Source organism: Sinocyclocheilus grahami, unplaced genomic scaffold, assembly GCF_001515645.1.
Source record: "Sinocyclocheilus grahami isolate Dianchi unplaced genomic scaffold, SAMN03320097.WGS_v1.1 scaffold495.1, whole genome shotgun sequence".
Lineage (NCBI taxonomy): Eukaryota > Metazoa > Chordata > Actinopteri > Cypriniformes > Cyprinidae > Sinocyclocheilus > Sinocyclocheilus grahami.
In genome coordinates, this window is record NW_015505674.1 from 931,603 (window position 1) to 954,438 (window position 22,836).

The 22,836-nt window shown below is 36.0% G+C and overlaps 2 protein-coding genes and 1 long non-coding RNA gene across 3 annotated transcripts in view; 1 reads left to right on the forward strand and 2 right to left on the reverse strand.

Moving 5' to 3' along the window:
* Positions 1–871: 871 nt before the first annotated feature.
* On the reverse strand, positions 872–4,806 carry LOC107554243 (uncharacterized). Its single transcript, XR_001605041.1, has 3 exons — positions 4,735–4,806; positions 3,972–4,040; positions 872–897 (listed from the first exon to the last, which is right to left on the reverse strand). It is a non-coding gene; the product is annotated as an uncharacterized lncRNA (long non-coding RNA).
* A 268-nt stretch (positions 4,807–5,074) lies between these two features.
* Positions 5,075–10,290, reverse strand: LOC107554228 (muscle, skeletal receptor tyrosine-protein kinase-like). The gene is made up of 4 exons (XM_016236682.1): positions 10,182–10,290; positions 5,434–5,560; positions 5,205–5,295; positions 5,075–5,128 (listed from the first exon to the last, which is right to left on the reverse strand). The coding sequence occupies exons 1-4, from the start codon at positions 10,252–10,254 to the stop codon at positions 5,075–5,077; spliced, it is 345 nt and encodes a 114-aa protein (XP_016092168.1). The 5' UTR covers positions 10,255–10,290.
* Positions 10,291–17,204: 6,914 nt separating this feature from the next.
* LOC107554244 (ras association domain-containing protein 6-like) overlaps positions 17,205–22,836 on the forward strand; it is an 8,242-nt gene continuing 2,610 nt past the window's right edge. The window contains exons 1-5 of the mRNA XM_016236701.1: positions 17,205–17,278; positions 17,911–17,989; positions 18,228–18,379; positions 19,859–19,950; positions 20,112–20,305. Coding sequence (XP_016092187.1) covers positions 17,220–17,278; positions 17,911–17,989; positions 18,228–18,379; positions 19,859–19,950; positions 20,112–20,305 — 576 coding nt within the window. The 5' untranslated portion in view covers positions 17,205–17,219. The remainder of the gene's footprint in view (positions 17,279–17,910; positions 17,990–18,227; positions 18,380–19,858; positions 19,951–20,111; positions 20,306–22,836) is intronic.

The window sequence follows — 22,836 nt, forward strand, 5'->3', positions numbered from 1 at the left end:
TGAGAAATGATGGGGCTTTTAGGGACAAAGCAGTAGACAGTCTGTTGAATCGAGCAGGAATCAGTACTGGAACTGACCTGAAACGGTTATTTTAGCTGTGGCTTTGACAGTGTTGGCTCCTCCGCTGTGCTGGTTAGTAGCCTGACAGGTGTAGAGAGCTGGTTTATGAACCACCACACGCAGAACAGACACAATGACTTCATCCACTAGCGTCTCCTCCACTGACGTGCCGGAAATCTACAGACAACAAGCAAACAAACATCAGCTGCACCCTCACATACATTAACCGTGGTAAAATCACTGTAATGCATGGCCTCTGCATTTTATAAAATGACAATATGAACAACAGAAAAGACACAGGAGACTATATAGGAGTCCAACCATTCAAGTTTGGGGTCAGTAAGATTTTTTTAAATACATTTTTTTTTAGTGATGACACATTAAACTGATTAAAAGTGACAACAAAGACTTAAATGTTACAAAATATAAAGTTAGTTCTTCTGAACTTTCTATTCATCAAAGAATCCTGAAGCAAAATCTGAAGCAGCACAACTGTTTTCAACATTGCTAATAATCAGAAATGTTTCTTGAGCATCAGACACTGAAGACTGGAGTAATGATGCTGGAAATTCAGCTTTGATCACAGGAATAAATTACATTTGAACATATATTCAAATAGAAAGCGGTTATTTTAAATTGTACAAATATTTCACATTATTACTTCTTTTTGAGCAAATAATTGCATCCTTTGTAATAAGTAATAAGAGACTTCTTTCAAAAACATTAAAAAAAAAAGTTACCAACCTCGAACATTTGAACGGTTGAAATCATAATAACAATCAAAAGCAAACTTCTGTCAGGACCACTATCGGTCTCCTCCACTGACGCGCCGGAAATCTACAGACAACAAGCAAACAAACATCAGCTGCACCCTCACATACATTAACCGTGGTAAAATCACTTTTTGAGCAAATAATTGCATCCTTTGTAATAAGTAATAAGAGACTTCTTTCAAAAACATTAAAAAAAAGTTACCAACCTCGAACATTTGAACGGTTGAAATCATAATAACAATCAAAAGCAAACTTCTGTCAGGACCACTATCGTCAATATAACTTACAATTAGCATACATTTTAGGTTGGGGGAATGGTTCTGTTCTGGGCAAACACTCCCTCCCCATCCATGCAGCCTAGCATGGAGCGGTTATTTTAAATTGTACAAATATTTCACATTATTACTTCTTTTTGAGCAAATAATTGCATCCTTTGTAATAAGTAATAAGAGACTTCTTTCAAAAACATTAAAAAAAAAAGTTACCAACCTCGAACATTTGAACGGTTGAAATCATAATAACAATCAAAAGCAAACTTCTGTCAGGACCACTATCGTCAATATAACTTACAATTAGCATACATTTTAGGTTGGGGGAATGGTTCTGTTCTGGGCAAACACTCCCTCCCCATCCATGCAGCCTAGCATGGATAGGAGCAGGGAGTGCAGAATACCCCCCTAGGGTAACAGAACAGAACCAACATGAATGATAAATGTAGCAGATATCATTAATGTTCTACGTGATTATTTTAACATGATTCAGTGGTCTGACTCAATGATATATTCACTGCCAAGTCCTGACTGGACGAGAGGAGGAGCTGGGGATGGAGGTGGGTGATTAGCTCCTGAGCGAAGCGATAGCTGCTGAATAATGACTGAAGGACCTTATAAAGGGAATTATGATTGGTGTCGTGATCCTATAGGTAGACGTGGATCCGCTGAGCGTCAGCTGATGCGAGCTTGACTAACATGGCCTGCCACAACTATAGCTACGCTCCATTTCTGGCAAGTAATACAGCCACGCAATATAGCAGCTACAAGATAAATTGCTGCATTCATATAAATTCAGTGTGTTATCGCAGGTATGCATAGGCTTTTTAAATATGGCTCATCCAATCAACTTCTTTTTGTAATTAAAACTGTCATGATATTATCTTTAATAGCACAGAGATTCCAGTATATAATTGCACTACTATTTGTTTTTGTAGTTATTACAAGATAGTCACTAGCGATCTTCACTGTTTATGTGCAGAATAGAACAGAAAAGAATAGAAGTGATGGGTCAAATGCAAGTCACATGATTATTCCAACAATTATAACAAATCCTTCTATTTATCGTTTGGATGTGTTAAGACTCCTGCTATTTTGCTAATGTGATTTGTTGAGTTTATGAGCAGATTATGAGAGCCTGTAGGAATGTCGATCGCGGCTCTATATTTGACAAAGAGCTCATGCAGCTGATTTTAGAAGGCACTTCATCAGGCTAAAGAAAACTAATGAGCTGCGAGTCCTGCCAGAACGACACTCAGACGGCTAATTTTAATCAAGCGTCTAATATCAACTCATGGGTTTCAAAGATGCTCTGGGGGTCAGAGGTTAAAATTCATCTCTCAGTCATCATCTTCATCAGATCAAACTCTTTATCACAGCAATGTTAAAAAGGCCCATTGTTGTGCCATTCATCCACGACCATCACCTCATGTTGCAGCATGATAATGCACGGCCCCATGTTGCAAGGATCTGTACACAATTTCTGGAAGCTGAAAACATCCCAGTTCTTGCATGGCCAGCATACTCACCGGACATGTCACCCATTGAGCATGTTTGGGATGCTCTGGATCGGCGTATACGACAGCGTGTTCCAGTTCCTGCCAATATCCAGCAACTTCACACAGCCATAGTCCCAATTAAATGGATCATTCTAAAAACACAAAGTTTAAATATATTTAAATACATGTTTGTTTGTTTTTTGTCAGCTTGATGTACTAAAATAACTAAAACTAAAATAAAAACTAATAAAACGATAAAGACATTAAAAAATACTAAAAATTGTAAAAACACACAACAAACTGACTAAAACATTAGCTAAAATTAAAATGGAAATTTTAAACAAAATGTAAAAATTAATACACATTAATTAAGTAAAAGAACTGCAGGTGGTGAACATTTAAATGCACATAACCACAACACTATGTGTGCATACAAATAAATAAATAAAGTTTTGTGATTTTAGTCCATGTCTGATTGCTCTGAGGTCATATATGTGCTAGCTTACAAAAAAAAATGTAATTGCTGTTACAATAAAAAGTGTCCAAAATGTACTCGCATGAAAGCACCGTATGTGCAAATCTAGTGCACACACTAGTGCAACCTCATACATTCTGCAACAAAATATTTTCAAAAGAAAAGCAAATAAATCAAAAAGCAAGAACCCATGAATAAGAAACACAAGAGTGTTGTCAGATTTACAGAAAACAGCATAATTTTGACAGTTGTTACATTTCGTGACAAAAAATAGAAGTTTCAACCATAGCCGCTTAGCCAAACCAAAATTTATTTACACATTTCTCAACAAATATTGTATTAAAGTATGATTGCTGTTATGCAAATGAAAACAGAGACAGCACAGTTTGTTCAGGAGCCTGAGAAATCTGAATCTTGGATTCTCTTGGGTTTAAAGACGTACACGCTTGTTTTCAGACAATATCTTCACGTAAGACTGCTGATCACTTTTCGGTTCTCTTTGTTTCTGTCTAGCAAAATCCACATAAAAAAATAATCCCAAATAATGATAAGAGCACTGGGGTGTTTGAATTATTTTCTTGATCTCAATACGGCTTAAACTTTATTGCTGCTGTCCGACCACAGCCCGAGGAATGATTGTAGTTTGAATCCTGTTAATAGTGGCACAGACCGAAGCATCTGCAGAACGCAGGCCTCCCGTCATTGTACTGGCAGCGCATTCGAGAAATGCCGTCTGACATTTAACATGAATGTACTGAGCTCTGCTCTCTGGCCCAGTAAGATGAGATGAAAATATAAGTAATTTGCTCTGTAGAGCCAAAGCAAGCATGAAGTTGAGAGGTGAAAGGTGCAGAGGATGGGAAAGATAGAGAAAAATGAATGAAAGAGGATTTACCGTATTGCCGTTTTCAAGCCAAGTTATGGATGGGATTGGGTTGCCAGTGGCATTGCACTCCAATGTAACCTCCGATCCGATCTGAACTTTCTTCTCCTTGGGAACTTTCAGTATCTTGGCAGGAGCTACAGGAGAGTCCATGACAAATAAGAAAATGGAAAATCTTTCAAAAATCGAGCTCAAAGCTCATCAGGTCACTAGAAATGCAGACTTTGTGCACATGTTGGTTTTATATAGTTTTGAATGTAATAAAAATGTGATGTGGTAAAACTACCAACTTAAAGCTATATTTTAGCCTATTATAATAATGCACTGTTATTGGCCAATAAATAAATTGGTTAATTTAAAATATATTGTGCATGTATTTTGTTCAAATATCATGAATTATTAAAGGATAGATCATAACGTTTTGGTGAGTTGCACCACATGACATTGTACAATCTGAACTAATCTTGCCTTGTCATAAAAAAGTCAAATATCATGATATTTTAAATGACTACTAATTATTGGTTGCACAACACATTTTTTTTTATTTTATTGGAAAATTTTTGTTATTAATATTAAAAAGATTTTTGTTAAAGTATTTTTTTTTTTGTAGATAATAACAGATTTCATCAAACTAGTCTTTAATTAAAGGCTTATTTTTAAAAAATTCATATTTAATTTTATTTCATTTTGATAAAGACATTATGTCCCTCAATGAATTTTAATAAAAAATACAAATAAAAATAAAATTTGCTCATCATGAAAGAGATGTCGTAACCTCCGATCCGATCTGAACTTTCTTCTCCTTGGGAACTTTCAGTATCTTGGCAGGAGCTACAGGAGAGTCCATGACAAATAAGAAAACGGAAAATCTTTCAAAAATCGAGCTTAAAGCTCATCAGGCCACTAGAAACGCAGACTTTGTGCACATGTTGGTTTTATATAGTTTTGAATTTTGAATGTAATAAAAATGTGATGTGGTAAAACTACCAACTTAAAGCTATATTTTAGCCTATTATAATAATGCACTATTATTGGCCAATAAATAAATAGGTTAATTTAAAATATATTGTGCATGTATTTTGTTCAAATATCATGAATTATTAAAGGATAGATCATTACGTTTTGGTGAGTTGCACCACATGACATTGTACAATCTGAACTAATCTTGCCTTGTCATAAAAAAGTCAAATATCATGATATTTTAAATGACTACTAATTATTGGTTGCACAACACATTTTTTTAACGCAACAGTATTCTCCATTGTCTGAATCCTTTACATTGGGAATGATCAGCATTTGGCCATTTTCTCGTATGGTGTATCTGGAATCGTAATACCTGCATTCAAAAAGTAAATGAACCACAAACCACTGGTAACCTGAGCACAGTTTGAGACTTTGCTGACTATATAGGAGAAGCTGGGTTTTTTTTTTATGGATGGCATATAAGAATCAAGTTAATGAAGAAAGTTCAAACCGTATTGGGTAGTTATTCCGCGTCCATGTAATATCAGCTTGAGGGTATGAATCAACCTCACAGATGAAAGTAGTGTTATGATCCAGAGAGGCGTCCACTGTCTCGAGCAGTGTTGTGATTCTGGGTGCTGAAATAGAGAAGGAAAGAAATATTTTCATCATCAGATCATAATAAAAATGTTCAGTTACTGTATACAAAGCGGTATTTTTATATTCACCCTTCAGTAATCATGTTATGAAATAAGATAGGCTTACAAGAAATGCTTTTTAGCATTTGACCCTGAATAATTATAAATCAGACATTGTAACGGTTGTGAAACTACTTTTTCAAAACAAAATATTTTACATTCTGATTGCCGCTCGGCACACCGCAGACAGCTGAGGGTCACGGCGGGAGGACATGTTTCCAATGGAAATAACTGTTTGAATGCTGCCAACACAGGCCTGATGTGAATAAATCCAGCTGATAAGAAACACATCCCTCCCATGACTGAGGGCAGACTGGATTTTAGGTCTCATTACTGCAACAAAAAAAGTTTTTTAAGGGCCACATGGTAACTTGAATTTGTTTTTTTTATTTTTTTGTTTGAATATTTATTATGTTAATTCCATGTTTTTGGGATGAGTACCATGATAAAACCATGCAGATTTTTTTTTGAATGTTTATCATGTCAATTCCATGTTTTTTGGAATGAGTACCATGATACAACTATGTTGTTGTTTTTTTGTTTAGTTTTTTTATGTTTATCGTGTTAATTCTATGTTTTTGGGATGAGAACCATGTCAAAACCATGTTGTTGTTGTTTTTTATGTTTATTATGTTAATTCCATGTTTTTGGGATGAGCACCATGATAAAACCATGCAGATTTTTTTTTGAATGTTTATCATGTCAATTCCATGTTTTTTGGGATGAGTACCATGTCAAAACCATGTTGTTGTTTTTTTTTTTGATGTAAACAAATGACGTCATTTACAATAAATCAATTACATGTATTCTTTTGTCCAACTCTTTGGAAAAGGTGTGGCATTCATTTGTTTGCATATAGCATTCGCTTTGATATCTAATGCAGTGAGATTCAGACATTTTTAAGTGTGACTCAAGTGGCCAAATATGTTTGCAGGTCATTGTATGTAAAATATTGAAATTTATTTATTTATTTATTTTTAGGAAAAGCCCAACAAAAATGTGTGTTCTAAGATTTTTTTTTCTTTTCTGAATGGTCTTTGAACATTCAAAATGTCCAGTTTAAAAACAAAAAAAACATAGTTTTTTCTTGGTTATGCGAATGTTAGAGAAAACATTAAAGGGGTCATATGATGCTTTTTTAAAGATCATTATTTTGTGTATTTGGTGTAACAGAATATGTTGACATGCTTTAATGTTCAAAAAACGCATTATTTTTCAAATACTGTACATTATTGTAGGTCCTCTATGCCCCGCCTCTCTCAAACGCTTCGTTTTCTACAAAGTCCCTCCTTCCGACAAGCACAGTCTGCTCTGATTGGCCAGCTGACCCAGTGCATTGTGATTGGCCGAACACTGCAAGCACTCGTCGGAAATGTAACGCCCTTTACCATAATCGCAAGCTTCATCTTTCAAAATAAATGTAAAGACAGTAAATAATGTCATTAGCTTTACCATCAGTTCAAGCCCGAAAGGGGAACAGACACAGTAATGATAAAGTTACACAAGCCACGGTTAAGACAGCTGACTCCACTGCGATGTGACCCTGTCTCTCTCTCTCTCACACACACACAAGCGCCATAGTGAGGTAGATATGTGGGGGCGTGTTAGAACGAGCCGTTTTAGGGGGGCGTGGCAGAGTCTTAACCTTGATAAAGAATATCTCTTTGGTTTTGAGACTTTAGTCTTTGCAACTTCAGGGATCTTATCTATGCACTTGAAAACTTGAAATCGCATCATATGACCCCTTTAAGGTCTATTTTGCAATATTAGTAAAGTCTAAAAAAAAACATTCCATTAATGTTTGTGCTGATGTTTTAAGAACATTATTGAAGACCAGATTACTTTGTTAACCTTACTTGACAAACGTTTGTTTGAGAGAACCTTGTCAGAACATTAGTCAAACTTCTGAGAGTGTTACTGTTAGTCTTTGCTATTTTTTGCTGCATTTTGTCTTTTTGGCTACTAGTCGTGTTCTACATCGCCATTGTCCTGTTTTTACAGGTACGTCCCTGTGTGAATGACATTTGGTGTGATACCAAGAAGGACATTCTGTATGCAAAGGGTGAGAAGGAGCATTCATTTTCAATCCACAGCTCACTGACAACCCGATGATGTGTAGAACAGCTACTGATGCTATTAATTTGATTGAGGAAGCGTGTACGTCAATATCAAATTCATACCTTACCATCTGATCGCATACCATTTTGGCATCATCTGTTGAGAGTGAGTTTCATCTGGTTTTGTTCCAGCATCCAAATTGCGCACTGGATATGGAGTAGCAACACTCCCAAATGTAACCTAATTAATGTAGCCTGGGTCATATTTCCTTTGACCTTTCATAGGTTTTCAGGATGAAGGCATGTCACTGTTGGCATCTACTTTACTTTGCTGCCAAGATACAGATGAATTTGGACCAAAATATCATAGAATTTGATTAGATACAAACTTCGACGTCAACAGCAAAAGATATATTTTTTAAACTAATTAGACTATGTATACAACTACACGCAATTACTTTATTTAGCAATTCACCCTTCGCCGGGAGATTTTGATTGACATGCGATCTGACCAATCATAACGCAGAATCTGCCATTTTGTCCGTCAAACAAACCAGACAGGAAAGTAGATTAACGCTGGTGAACTTGAACGTGAAAAATGGTGTGTATTGACGTCTTTCCACAGTTTAAATAAGATACCTTCTGATGTCCATTTCATCTGTCAGTGATTCTGAGACTGATACTGTAAAGCATTGTAAATTATTCTACAGATGTGATCTTTATGTAAATGCTTTTCTCACATAGTAAAGGAAATTAGACTGTAATGAATTATTATTCACTGTGGGTGCAAAGAAAATGTGAGAAAAAATGTTATTTGACTTGATTTGAAAATTATAGGTTAGCATTTGAGCATGATATGGTGTGCATATTGTGGAAGGAACATGCTGGAAGCTTCCGTCCTCTGCTTTAATCTATGATGACATGAAGTATGTATTATGTGTGGCCATTGATACTATTATTATTATACAGCAGCACATGTCAGAAACAGCTCCTTTCACAACAAACTTCATCCGTTATTGCCATGGTGAAACATGAATAAAACAGATATCTTATGTAGCGCTTTCTTAATGTTTATGTGCATTTCACATTTTGCTGAATTATGTCATTAGTTTCACACCTGCTTTTCTAAAAATCCTAATGATAGGCTGTTTAATAGCAGCTTCAATTGTGACAACTTAACCCATGTATTGTGACAATGGACTGTACGTTTTTCGATAGAGGTGGAAATATTAGATTTATTTTATTTTTTTTATTTTACTATTTTATTTTATTTTTATTAGCACATACCTTACCTAGCTAAACTAGTTTGTGCATCAAAACCACTCCTTTCCCGGTTTAAAAAATGAAATAAAATAAAAATAAACGAAAACGTCAAACTAATTTGGGCCAAATGAATGTCTCAAATTTTTGACAGGCCAAATGTGTCAGACTCTGAGTAACATGTATTTTTTTAAACAAAATACAAAACAAATTAAACTTTATTTTATTTTGTTTTATTTTATTTTTATTAGCATATACCTTACCTAGCTAAACTACTTTGTGCATCAAAACCACTCCTTTCCCAGTTTTAAAAATGAAATAAAATAAAATAAAAATAAACGAAAACGTCAAACGAATTTGGGCGAAATGAACATCTCAAATTTTTGACAGGCCAAACGTGTCAGACTCTGAATAACATGTATTTTTTTAAGCAATATACAAGACAAATTAAACTTTATTTTATTTTATTTTTATTAGCATATACCTTACCTAGCTGAACTACTTCGTGCATCAAAACCACTCCTTTCCCGGTTTTAAAAATGAAATTAAATGAAGTTTAAATAAACTAAAAAGTCAAATGAATTTGGGCCAAATTAATGTCTCAAATTTTTGACAGGCCAAATGTGTCATTTTTTTAAGCAAAATACAAACCAAAATAAACTTTATTCTGTAAAATAAGTATAATGAACTACGCAAAAAGCAACATCTCCAGCATGTGTTATAATACCCAAAAATCAAACACTCATAATTCACGTTATCACTCCCTATGACGTTATCACGTCCGTCGATAAAGGATGATAACACTCCTAATACACTCTATTACACATTATGTTGTCAATATTAGAAATAAAATGAAAATGCACCTGAGTTTCAGAACTTCTTAATGACAAGAAGTTGTCGTTTTTAGAAAAACCTCATGATCCGTGTTATCCAGCTTGATTTGAGAATGTTCCAAAAGAGCATCTTGTGCTTCAATGGAATCAACACTCTGGCCTTTGGCACATGTCACAAATCTAGAAATATGCATGTTACCAACCTAGAAATATTTCAGAATGTTGAATGGCATTACCGTTTTTCAAAATGCTAACACTTTATTTCCATGTTTAATGAAAACCAAAGCATTTTCAATGAATTCCCCAGATCCGTAATAATAATATTAATAATAATGTCCTAATAATCAACAAACTGCCTCAGTTCACCATGTGGCTAATGCTCGCACAACACAATCAGCAGCCGTGACTCACCTCTCTGGAGCCCGTCACACAGGCTGAAATACGCCAGAAAAACTATCAGTGGAATGTTTCCGAGGACCTTCATGTTCACCTTAGAACGTTCTGCTTCGAATCAGCTTTAGAATCCATTGGTCAGCAAGCCGTGACTCACCTCTCTGGAGCCCGTCACACAGGCTGAAATACGCCAGAAAAACTATCAGTGGGATGTTTCCGAGGACCTTCATGTTCACCTTAGAACGTTCTGCTTCGAATCAGCTTTAGAATCCATTGGTCAGCCTCATATCAAAGCTGTGAGATGCAGTTGCAGCAGATAGTAGAGAGAGTGAGTGTGTGTGTGTGTGTGTGCTGCAGTCAGGCCCTGCGATCTGTGCGCTCAGCTCGAGACAGACAGGGCCAGCTGCTGGATACGCTTACAGTGAGATGAGGGGGACGAGATGCAGAAAGTGTCGAGAAAATACCAACAATGCCATTTTTATAGAAGGGAACACATTGTACACATTTACAGGGTGTTGTTATGTATCAACAGTGTGTATGTACATATCCTCAGAACATGTACTGCCAAAATTCAGAGCTCCTGATTTAGCGTGAAAATGATGATGAAGGGAATTGTGCACGGTGAAATGAATAAATAAAATGAGTAAAAAGATTTTTCAAATTTACATTACATTACATTATTGTGTGTTTTACAAGAAAATACTATTTCAGATTTTCCACTTCAAAATGTACTGTTTAATTCAATGTGTTACTTGCCGTTTCTTTATAATTTACTAGCTATTTTTGAGTGGAAATAATTTCACTTTTTTTTCTTCAGTGTAAGAAATAAACACTTGTCACAGAGCTGGTGCTAATATCACTAGCGACAATCGATGCAGAACCTATAATAAATATTATTTCATGATTATAAGTAAGTTCACAATACATTCACAGATGATTATTCATTAAACCTGTTCTAGTGGTATTTGCAAATTTCACACAGTTAATTTTGGATTCATGTTGTGAACCCACTTTAACTGCTGCATTGTATTATTAAATCATATTTTTTTCTGAAAGTCAGTTATGTGTTTCTCTATGTGAGTTAGACGGCACTCACTCATAGCAATAGCATGACAGGCACAGCCTTTGCATTCAAGTCGCCTTTGTATGGAAGGACCCACCTGTTGCTCACTGATCCGTATGCACTGATTTATTTTAAGCCGGAGACTGACATTTCCCAAAGTGACTGTTTATGTCCCCATCCTCTGCGCTTTTGCCTTCTATGGTTAATTGCATTAGAACGTTTTATTCTGAATGTGCATGATGCATGATATGCATAGAAATGTGCTTATTATCACTTCTGAAATGGCATTTGTTTTTGACCGTTTTTGGTGATGTTAGAACTTAGAACGCAGTAAAGTACACGCGTCATTGAATCTATAGTGTACTACGCTGTCTTAGACCTATGCTGACTTAATGCAGCTGGTGATGTGAATATGAAAGGTAGTGAAGGGAATGCTTTTCCTTTCAGGCACAAGTAATATTTATCCCCAATGTTTTTGTCCAGCAGTTTTTAATTTATAAAGATTGTCTCTAATATAGAATTTATCTAAGACCACACTAAACATTTGATTTTATTTACGTATTTATTTATTTATTTATTTGTTTGTTTGTTTGTTTGTTTTAACAGTTAGAAGTGAAAATAAACAGCATGTTTTAGGATTATGCAAATTGTAAAACAGAAGTTTAAAATGAAGAAGGGATATTTAGATTCTTTAGATCAAATGTAAGCAAACTGTGACAGATTCCTTTGCTTTCATGAAGCACGTGAGATAAACGAAGTCTCTTCTGCTCACCAAGTCTGCATTTATTTAATCAAAAATACATAGACAAACAGTAATATTGTGAAATATTATTACAATTTAAAATAACTGTTTTCTATGTGAATATATTGTAAACTGTAATTTATTGCTGTGATCAAAGCTGTATTTTCAGCATCATTTCTCCAGTCTTCAGTGTCACATGATCTTCAGAAATCATTCTAATATGCTGATATGATGCTCAAGAAACATTGCTGATTATTGTCAGTGTCACGTTTTTTTCAGCATACTTCGATGAATAGAAAGTTCTAAAGAACAGCATTTATTTGAGATATAATTTTTTTTACATTAGAAATGTATTATTTGATTAAAAAATAAATAAAAAACAGTTTGCAAAAAGAACTTTTACTTTGGTTTAAAAAACTAAATCTCACTGACCCCACATTTTTTGAATAGTACTGTACTATTGAGGTTCATCAAATGAAGTTTATTGTAAGGGCAACGTTAGGGAGGCTGAAGACAGCTGAGATTCCTCAGATGTTCTGTTCGTAACCCTAACAGTGTCACCCAGAGTTTTGGCAGACATTGAGATATTACAGCCAATAAACATTCTGCAGTACATCATGAGTGAGGCACACAGTGTTTCAGTACTAGACAGCGCAGTCTGACTCCAAACATACCTATCAAAAGTCCAAATCTATGAAGGCCTAGCTGTCCACCTGTAAGTCACTGAATTCAAGGAATACAAACACTCCTTCACAGTGCCTTTATTTCCACGGATCTTCGTGTTACTTACATTACACTGCCATCTGTTGTACAGTTAGAGAAGAGCCTCAACACCATGAGCCAGGCATTTCAATAATGGCACGTTCCTGTTTAGCAAGCCTGAAGATTTCAAAAGGCATATCAATCTGCAGCGTGGACTATCATGAACCCACTCTGGGTTGCACAACTGTTTTGTCTTTGTCCATTTTAGCAGCTGCATGTGTGAAGCAAATGTAGTTTAAATGTAATGTAGCATGTTTCTAATTAATTTAAATGCATGGCTGAACAGAGACAGGCACAAATACATCAAAAAGTATTTTGTTACACATTACAAATACTTGCTCATCAAATGTATTTCATTAAAATACAAGTCATTTGTAATTTGAAAATACAAAAAAAAAAATACAATACAAAATACAACAAGCAACATATTCTTTAACCCTAATATATCCAACATATTGATCCATATTTCTTCGAATTTCTGTGTTTACTTGAATACCATCAAGCATGTCTATGCTTTGTTTTTTCATGTTTCTTTATCGCTCCTTTATCATTTATTTCTGTCAGGACCACTAACATCAAAGATGATTGACAATTAGCATACAGTTTGGATTGGCGGTATGGTTCTGTTCTGGGCCAGAACTCCCTGCGCCTCCATGCAGCCTAGCATGGATGAGAGCAGGGAGAGCAGCAGCATTCTTGGGTGAACTATCCCCCAGCAAAATACAAATGACTAAATACTCAAAAGTAATTAAATGTGTATTTTAAATACATATAATTAAAATATTGCTCATCTCTGTGGGTAAACCTCAAACATGGTGTGAATGTGAAAAAGAGATTTCAAAACATGTGTAAACCTCTGTGCAATATGTTGAAATAGTGTGGATGCGTGGCTGGGTCTTTACAAGGCTGGACAAATATTGAGGGTCAAAGTGCACTTGTGTTTTGTCATTCTTTCTGAACATTGCAACTTTTGGGAGAGTTACTATCACACACACACACACACACACACACACACATGTCTGGTCAGCTATCCTTGTGGGGACTCTCCATAGGCGTAATGGTTTTTATACTGTACAGACTGTATATTCTATTGTCCTACACCAACCCTACCCCTAAACCTACCCCTCACATGAAAAGCGCACGCGAATGAACCTCAAAACCCCCCCCCCCCCCCCTCCCCCCCCAGGGTAAACAGAACAGAACCAACCTAAATGTATTGCAGATATTGTTAAAGTTCAATAATGTTATGTACACATTTTAGAATTAGTCTGATTCAAAGGAGAATCAGAAGGTTGAATCCTGACTGACAGAGGAGGAGCTGGGGATGGAGGAGGGTAATTAGCTATTGAGCAATGCGAAAACTGCTGATAATACTGAGGGCCTTATATATGAATGCTTAGATAGGTGTCGTATCCTATAGGTTGATGGGGATCAGCTGAGAGTCAGCTGATGCTAGCTTGACTAACGTGACCTGCCAGAACTAACGCTACGCTAGATTTATCAGCGTGTCACAAATGAAGTTGTCCGGCGAAACTGTATTGTTAGGAGTGCGCAAACAAAGCACTCACTTCACTTCATAAAATTGAGGTTAAACCACTGGAATCATATGGACTGCTTTAATGATGTCTGGACAGAAAGCTCTCGGATTTCATCAAAAAATATCTTCATTTATGTTCCGAAGATGAACAAAGGTCTTGCAGGAGAGGAACGACACGAGGCTGAGTAATTAACAACAGAATTTTCATTCTTGGGTGAACTATCCCCCAGCAAAATACAAATGACTAAATACTCAAAAGTAATTAAATGTGTATTTTAAATACATATAATTAAAATATTGCTCATCTCTGTGGGTAAACCTCAAACATGGTGTGAATGTGAAAAAGAGATTTCAAAACATGTGTAAACCTCTGTGCAATATGTTGAAATAGTGTGGATGCGTGGCTGGGTCTTTAAAAGGCTGGACAAAGATTGAGGGTCAAAGTGCACTTGTGTTTTGTCATTCTTTCTGAACATTGCAACTTTTGGGAGAGTTACTATCACACACACACACACACACACACACATGTCTGGTCAGCTATCCTTGTGGGGACTCTCCATAGGCGTAATGGTTTTTATACTGTACAGACTGTATATTCTATTGTCCTACACCAACCCTACCCCTAAACCTACCCCTCACAGGAAACTTTCTGCATTTTTAGATTTTCAAAAAACTTCATTCTGTATGATTTATAAGCTTTTGTACCCATGGGGACCACAATTTAGGTCCCCACCATGACACGAGTCCCCATGAATCTGTGTGTAATCAGGTTTAAGTCCCCACCAGGATATATATAAACCAGTACACATACACACACACACACACACACACACACACATCTATTTGAATTATTTAATACTCTTTGTATATCTGCAATACATTTATTCTATTGTTTTAATGTATTAATTTTATATTGATTTTCTTCTTTTTATTTATTTTATAGTATCACAGTTTCTGCAACAAAAAAAATATATAAAATTGCTTGATAATTATAATAAATGTTTCTTGAGCAGCAAATCAGAACATCAGAATGATTTCCAAAGAATCATGTGACACTGAAGACTGCAGTAATGATGCTGAAAATTCAGCTTTGATCACAGGAATAAATTACATTTTAGAATATATTCACATAGAAATCAGTTCTTCTACAGTTATTTATAATTGTAGAAATTCACAATATTACTGTTTTTACTGTATATCTTATCAAATAAATGTATAGCCGTGGTGAACATAGAAGACTTCTTCCAAAAAAAAATCTTACAGACCTCCAAAACTTGTAGTACTTATATATACAGTATATATATATATATCTCACTGGCATTAATATTGACTGCAGAAATGTTACTGTTATGCTACCCTAGCAGATATGTCGCTCTGTGAGTCATTTTGAAAGACTTGTCAAAGTTGTCAAATGAATGAGTGTGCAACAAGATGAATAATAATAAAAGTAGTACAAATAAATCATAACTAAACACATTCTGGAAAACTGCAATTGACATCAAAGCTACTGCGTCACTCAAAATGCAAAACTTCCTTCCTGTTCCGCCGACACATTCAAACTGAGCGATCCATACCTATGGGTGTGTTCATACGTTCAATGCATTGCTAGGCATTCCCAGAATGCACTTAGAAGAGGCGAGTGGATCAAGTTACGGCACAACATTGCCATAATCACCAGAAAAACACCTGACAAGCACTCAAGCTCCTCATTCAGTCCCGGGCTCCTCTTATCTGACCTGACACTGCTATAGCCGCGGCTCGGGAAGAGATATGTGACCCCTTCCTGGTAAAGTCCACTGACACTGGATCTAAGCAGACAGCAGGTGAGTGAGAGTGTTTGTGTGCTGCTACAGTATCATGTTTAAAGAGTTACATCAAGCTCATTGATTTAAGTATACTTATGTATGTTTCTATCAGCTGCCCCCATGAAAAAGTGACTTATATGTACAGTACTATGAATGTTTTGAAACTACCAGGTGCATGTATTATGAAATTACCAAGTAAATAAGGAAGTAAGAAATTCAAATGTGAACTTGTTATGATTATAAGCAACAGTCTTCAAATCGGAATCTAAAATAAGTTCTGGACTTCATTGAACACACACTGTTGTTTTAATTTCCACTGTGATTTTATTCGAGACTTTGTTGTGCCAGTGTTTGTTTGACTGCATTAGCCCATGAACTCAGCATAGCACTGCTTATTTACATACAGATGCACATCTTTTGTCAGTCAAAATCCTTTCAAAGCTGTGTTTGCCGCGGAGCAGGATTTGTATCTGTGGTTTCCAGAGAGCATGCTCTGACTTGAATAACCACCACTCCCTCTAATGAACAAATTCACTCAATAAATGAGTAAAGTGAAAGTACAACTCAAACAAACCTAAACACACAAGACCAGCAGGCTCTTTTTTTTCCAGTGGCCCCAGGTTTTAGTGTTTAAAGAAAAAAAAGCACAGCATTTTGCAAGGGTCTGTTTGCTAATAACCCATTAGCGTGGAGCGTTTCATCTGCCTTCGCTCAAATACCAGGGACTATTAATGCAGACAGAAACGTGTTTGAACACAGTTGGGACTCATCTGAATAAATATCCTGAGAGAGATACAGCAGTCTTGACTTGAATGACTTTGTGGCTTGTAAATGCTGTAGGTTTAAAATATATATATATATATATATATCTTCTTTGTAGATTGGGTTGGTTTGTTGAAATGAATGCTGGCCAGACTACTTCTGTTGTTCAAATTGGTGCTGGAAAATCTTGCTCCAGGTCAGTATTCATATAGACTATTAATGCAGACAGAAACGTGTTTGAACACAGTTGGGACTCATCTGAATAAATATCCTGAGAGAGATACAGCAGTCTTGACTTGAATGACTTTGTGGCTTGTAAATGCTGTAGGTTTAAAAAATATATATATATATATATCTTCTTTGTAGATTGGGTTGGTTTGTTGAAATGAATGCTGGCCAGACTACTTCTGTTGTTCAAATTGGTGCTGGAAAATCTTGCTCCAGGTCAGTATTCATATACATTTTAATGTGTTATATTTAGACATTTAATATAAATTGTTATTGTTGTTATTATTTTGCAGTCAAATGAACATATGTGTTATTTCATGTGGCAGATTATAACGATTACTATTATAAATATTACATAAAGTATGAGACAACATTAAATATCTAAGTTTCAAAATCTATGTTAAAACTGGAAAGGAATCTTAAAGTTAGACAGAGTTCTAGAAATATAGGGGAATCATAAAACATGGCATCAAATAAATAATTAATCATAAAGATTAAAATCAACTTGCTATGCTGATAAATTGCAATGAGAACGTACACTGCATTATATAATAATAATAATAATAATAATAATATAGAAACATTTCCACTATGGCCTTTTTAGATACTACATTACATCTTCTAAGCATTATTATACGAGCAAAGTTATTATTATTATCATCATCATTGTTGTCATTGTCGTCGTCATTTACACAGAAAAGAAAGTTCACTGCAAAATGAAATTCTTAGCTTAGAATTGAAAAAACGTAAATGCAAAAAATATTATATATTTAATTTTCTGATATGCCTGTCTCTTTACTACTGATTTTTATATATATATATATTTTTTTTTATCACTGATTTCAAAGGGCTGAATTTTTTTCTTTATTGAACACCTACAACTACTTTCTTAAAGACACAACACACCTGCAGCTCGCTGTCCATGAGGTAAAACATCATTCTTGTATGTTTCTGAATGATAATGCATTTAATGAAAAATGCTAAATGGATACATGCGAGTAATCTAATTGGTATTTGACTGCAGTAAGTGCAGCAGTGTTTGCAACCCTGTGTGTGGACTTTGAGCTCATGATTATAATTTGCCAAATATAGCACTGTGCTACCCTCTGCTGGCATACAACAGGACGTCAAACCAGTAAGAACATTGTCCCGTCTGCTTTAACAGATTGCAGACAAAGTGACATTTGAAGGCATTCTTGTCATTTCCTGGGGAGTGAAGAGACCCATCCAGTTACAAATACAAGATGAGAAACAGATTTTTCCAAATGAGTCTTCAGTCAAGTCACCAGACCCCATCAGTCCACTTGGAAACAAACGGTTAGTATTCGTTTTTACTGTCAATATTACTGCTGTTGCATGTACTTTACAGTAAATGGAAAAGTTGTTTCTGCCTATATATAGAGAACTATTGTGTGATAAATACAACATAAGCTCTTATTGACAGGATCTATGGTATGAAAGTCATTCAACCTGCTCCTCAGTTTATAAACACACACACACACACACACACACACACACACACACACACACACACACACACACACACACACACACACACACACACACACGCACACACATGTGTTTACTGTAATGCACTTGCTGTACAATGGATGTCAATGGTGAAAGACATTCCAAAGGGTTTAAAGAAGCCACGAAACCAGCTGATCCCGTGTTGATGTACTTCCTTTTAAACTAAAGTTGGAGTGGGGCATCTCGAAAGACGCCATTCAATTTCTTTTTAAATAGTCTTTAGTTTAAATTCTCTTTAATTTACATTAGAAATGTACTATTTGCCATGCAGTCAGAAGTAGGTGGATGTGGATGGAGGGGCATTCTAGAAAGCGTTTGATTGGACAGCAAGACCGAGTGCTGATGATAAGTCAACAATGGTTTTGTTTTCCAGGAAGAGAATGAAAATACACTTTAAAGTGTCTGCTAAAATGTTACTCATTTGACCTCACAGCTAACTGCACTGAAGGCTTCAAATCTTGATTCCATGAAAACAGCTAATGGTGCTGAATGTACCTTCTACACTACCTACATCCCACTGCGGTCTGTTATAAGAAATCAGCTTCATGTTACTGAATAGTTACTGATAGAACGAGTTTGGAAGATCCACATTTAGGTTTACACCATCTTGATCAAAAGTACTTTTTCTGATAAACTGAGTCCAGAATTTAGTGTTATAGTGTATAGAAAATAGTGTTTTCCTTCACTTTCAATACCAAGAAGAATATATATATTTATATATATATTAGAATATATAATATTGATCATTGTGTTGATCATTGTTTAGTAGGTACAAGCATGACATTCTCCTGCCAACACTTATAATGCACATACTGTATAATTAGTATTGTGGCTTTAGCTTCAAAACGCTATTTTTACTTCTTTTTTTTCCACAAAAACTGATGGACATTATTTTCTGTGTTGATCGATAGTATGATGCTGTTGACGGTGCATGAGTTCTATTTAACATGAAACATCAATGAAAATTGCATGACGATAACAAACTCTTGTCAAAGTTATTGCTTTCTATTCAACTAGAGTTATCTGCTTTTAGACAACAATTGATTCAATAAAATTTATAACATCAATTGAGTTGAACTGAGTCAGCGAGTCATCTAAGGCTGAATAAAACAGGTGAAGCAAGATTATAAGAGGAAGACAGTGGACACAAAACCATACTCTCTATCTTAGATGAGATGAAGACATCTGCACTGTTAGAACAGGACAAAATCAGCAGTCTTTGTTAAAGATTATGTCTGTTTTTGATTTGACAAAATGTTCCCGTAGGGGAATGACACGATGGGGAGAATTTGATGATCTTCATCATATTGATGAACTGGAGGAAGCTGAATCCACGAACCCCGAAGATCCTCCTAAAGGTTCAGTTTCTTTCAATTGTGTCACAGTTGGTGCAGTCAATATTTGATGGAATTAGCACTCTGGCAACACATGCCGATTACTTGAAATGATGTAGTTTGTTTACTGCATTAAAAAAAGGCCTTGCACCTTTAATCAACACAATTCTACATTTCTCTTTAAGACTACATCGAATACGAGAGCAAGACGTTAAGACCTTCCAGACCTGTGCCGATGGGCGAAGAAAGATCAAATCTGATCCGTACCATGAGTGATGCCTCGCTGGTGAAAATGAGGGTGAAGAGTAAAAAGATGGTAGAAAGTCAGAAGAACAGAAACCATCGCTTCTCCATCAACGGACACTTCTACAACTACAAGGTCCCACATGTCAACCTTAAAGGAACACTCCACTATTTTTGAAAATAGGCTAATTTTCCAACTCCCCTAGAGTTAAACAGTTGAGTTTTACCGTTTTCGAATCCATTCAGCCGATCTCCGGGTCTGGCGGTAGCACTTTTAGCTGTAGCTTAGCATAGATCATTGAATCTGATTAGACCGTTAGCATCTCGCTCAAAAATGACCAAAGAGTTTCTATATTTTTCCTATTTAAAACTTGACTCTTCTGTAGTTACATCGTGTACTAAGACCGACGGAAAATTAAAAGTTGGGATTTTCAAGGCTGATATGGCTAGGAACTATACTCTCATTCCGGCGTAATAATCAAGGAACTTGATGATATTGATATTACGCAGCGCCTGAAAATAGTCCCCAGCTAGGTAACTTCCAACGTGACTGGCACTAAGTTTGTGTAGTTGGTTATGTTGGCGGAAGTTAGCCTATTTTCAGGCGCTGCGTAATATCATTGCGTCTGCTGCACGCATGGTACGGCAGCAAAGTTCCTTGATTATTACTTGAATATTATATATGAGAGTATAGTTCCTAGCCATATCGGCCTAGAAAATTGCAACTTTTCATTTTCCGTCGGTCTTAGTACACGATGTAACTACAGAAGAGTCACATTTTAAATAGAAAAAATATAGAACCTCTTTGGTCATTTTTGAGCGAGATGCTAACGGTCTAATCAGATTCAATGATCTATGCTAAGCTACAGCTAAAAGTGCTACCGCCAGACCCGGAGATCGGCTGAATGGATTCGAAAACGCTAAAACTCAACTGTTTAACTCTAGGGGAGTTGGAAGATGAGCCTATTTTCAAAAATAGTGGAGAGTTCCTTTAAAGCCTAATGAAAATTATCGATAATTATTATGAGGTTGTGACAGGCATAGAAGTACGAAATATAGTTAATCACTTCTGAGAATCAATAAATAAATAAATCTGTAAATTACTGATATCACAAGTGTGAGACGCTGCACTGCCATCTATCGATGTGATTTACCATGAATGTCTCTAAATTGTATGGAAATCTGATTCTAGTAAGTTTTAGAGAGCGTTTTTTAACAATGAATTCCTTTACCTGACTTTACCGTCACTGCTCAGGAAAAAAAATACACAATTGGGCTGGCTCACGTCATTTCAACATGGCAAAACACATTGAGAAGTGACCCGCACCATGTAGAATTAAAACACTTTGTATAGGAAACTATTAGAATGTGATTTTAGGGTTATGTAAGGCAGAACAAGCTATTTGAAGTTCACTCATTAATCATCATTAATTCACCCTCAAACTTACTTTCTTGGAATACAAAAGGCAACCCTCTACATTGCGAGTAAATCACTCGCATATGCGACTAAATCTTACTCTGAGCGACTAAATAATGTCTAACATTAGCCATTGGCTAATAAATTCTTAGATTTTACACGCCAGTATGTGTGAGAGAGGCGTTCAACACTGATTTTCACTCGATAAACACGCTGACTGAGCGCTTGAGAGTTTCGCTCTCCGTCGAGCGATCTGTACTATTTGGATGCACTCAATGTATCATGTGATGTACTCAATGGATGCACAGCATGTAGCACGCAGCACACCTGTGTTTGACGCACCGTAAACTTGTGTGAAGGTGCACGACTCGCTGTCGCTTTACTGATAGCTCTGTGTTTCTCACACATGCAAAGAGAGAGAGCGAGAGTCTTGCATACCACGCTGAATCAGAGTTAATTTAGAATTATTCCGCTTTTAAGAACAAGCAGAAGATATGCCGGTTTCTCAGCAGTGGGCGGAGCTAATGCGCGAACAGCTCTCATTGGCTGGCGCTCATCTATTACCGTCCCCATTTTGATTTCAGCAAATCAGTTCGAGCGAACGCTGACAACGGGATTAATATTCATGAACCCAGCAGATAATAGTAGTAGTAGTATCTTTACTATTACCTATGACCAACAATGTCTTAAACACCACCACCAGTCCTAAGTTCAGTTAAAATGACAAATATGCATTCATTCATGGTTAGTTATTAACTTCTCTGGGTTCGTTACACATTCACACACAGTCAGTCTCACACAAACACAGAACCAGCTAAAATGTGCAAGAGTCTTTTAAGCTCCTTGATTTGTAGTTTGTGTTGAAGTTCACGTAGATGAAACAGATGGTTGTTGTGTTGTAGAGTGGGTGTGGTAACACGTGTGTGTGTGTGTGTGTGTGTGTGTGTGTACCTACTTAACCATATTTTGGGGACAAATTTGTACCCAAAAGTGAGCAAAACCTGACAAAATCGGCAAAACCCTCAATTTGTGGATGCCCTCGTTTGTAAAACTGTTATAAAAAATAAAGTAAACAACGGTTTTTTTTCCTTTTGAAATGCAGAACGTTTTCTGTGAGGGTTAGGGGTGGGTTTAGGTAAAAAAAAAAGTGTATAACTGTCTGTATATAATAAACAATAGAAGTCTATGTAATGTCCCCATTTAGATAGCTAAGTAAACGTCTGTGTGTGTGTGTGTGTGTGTGTGTGTGT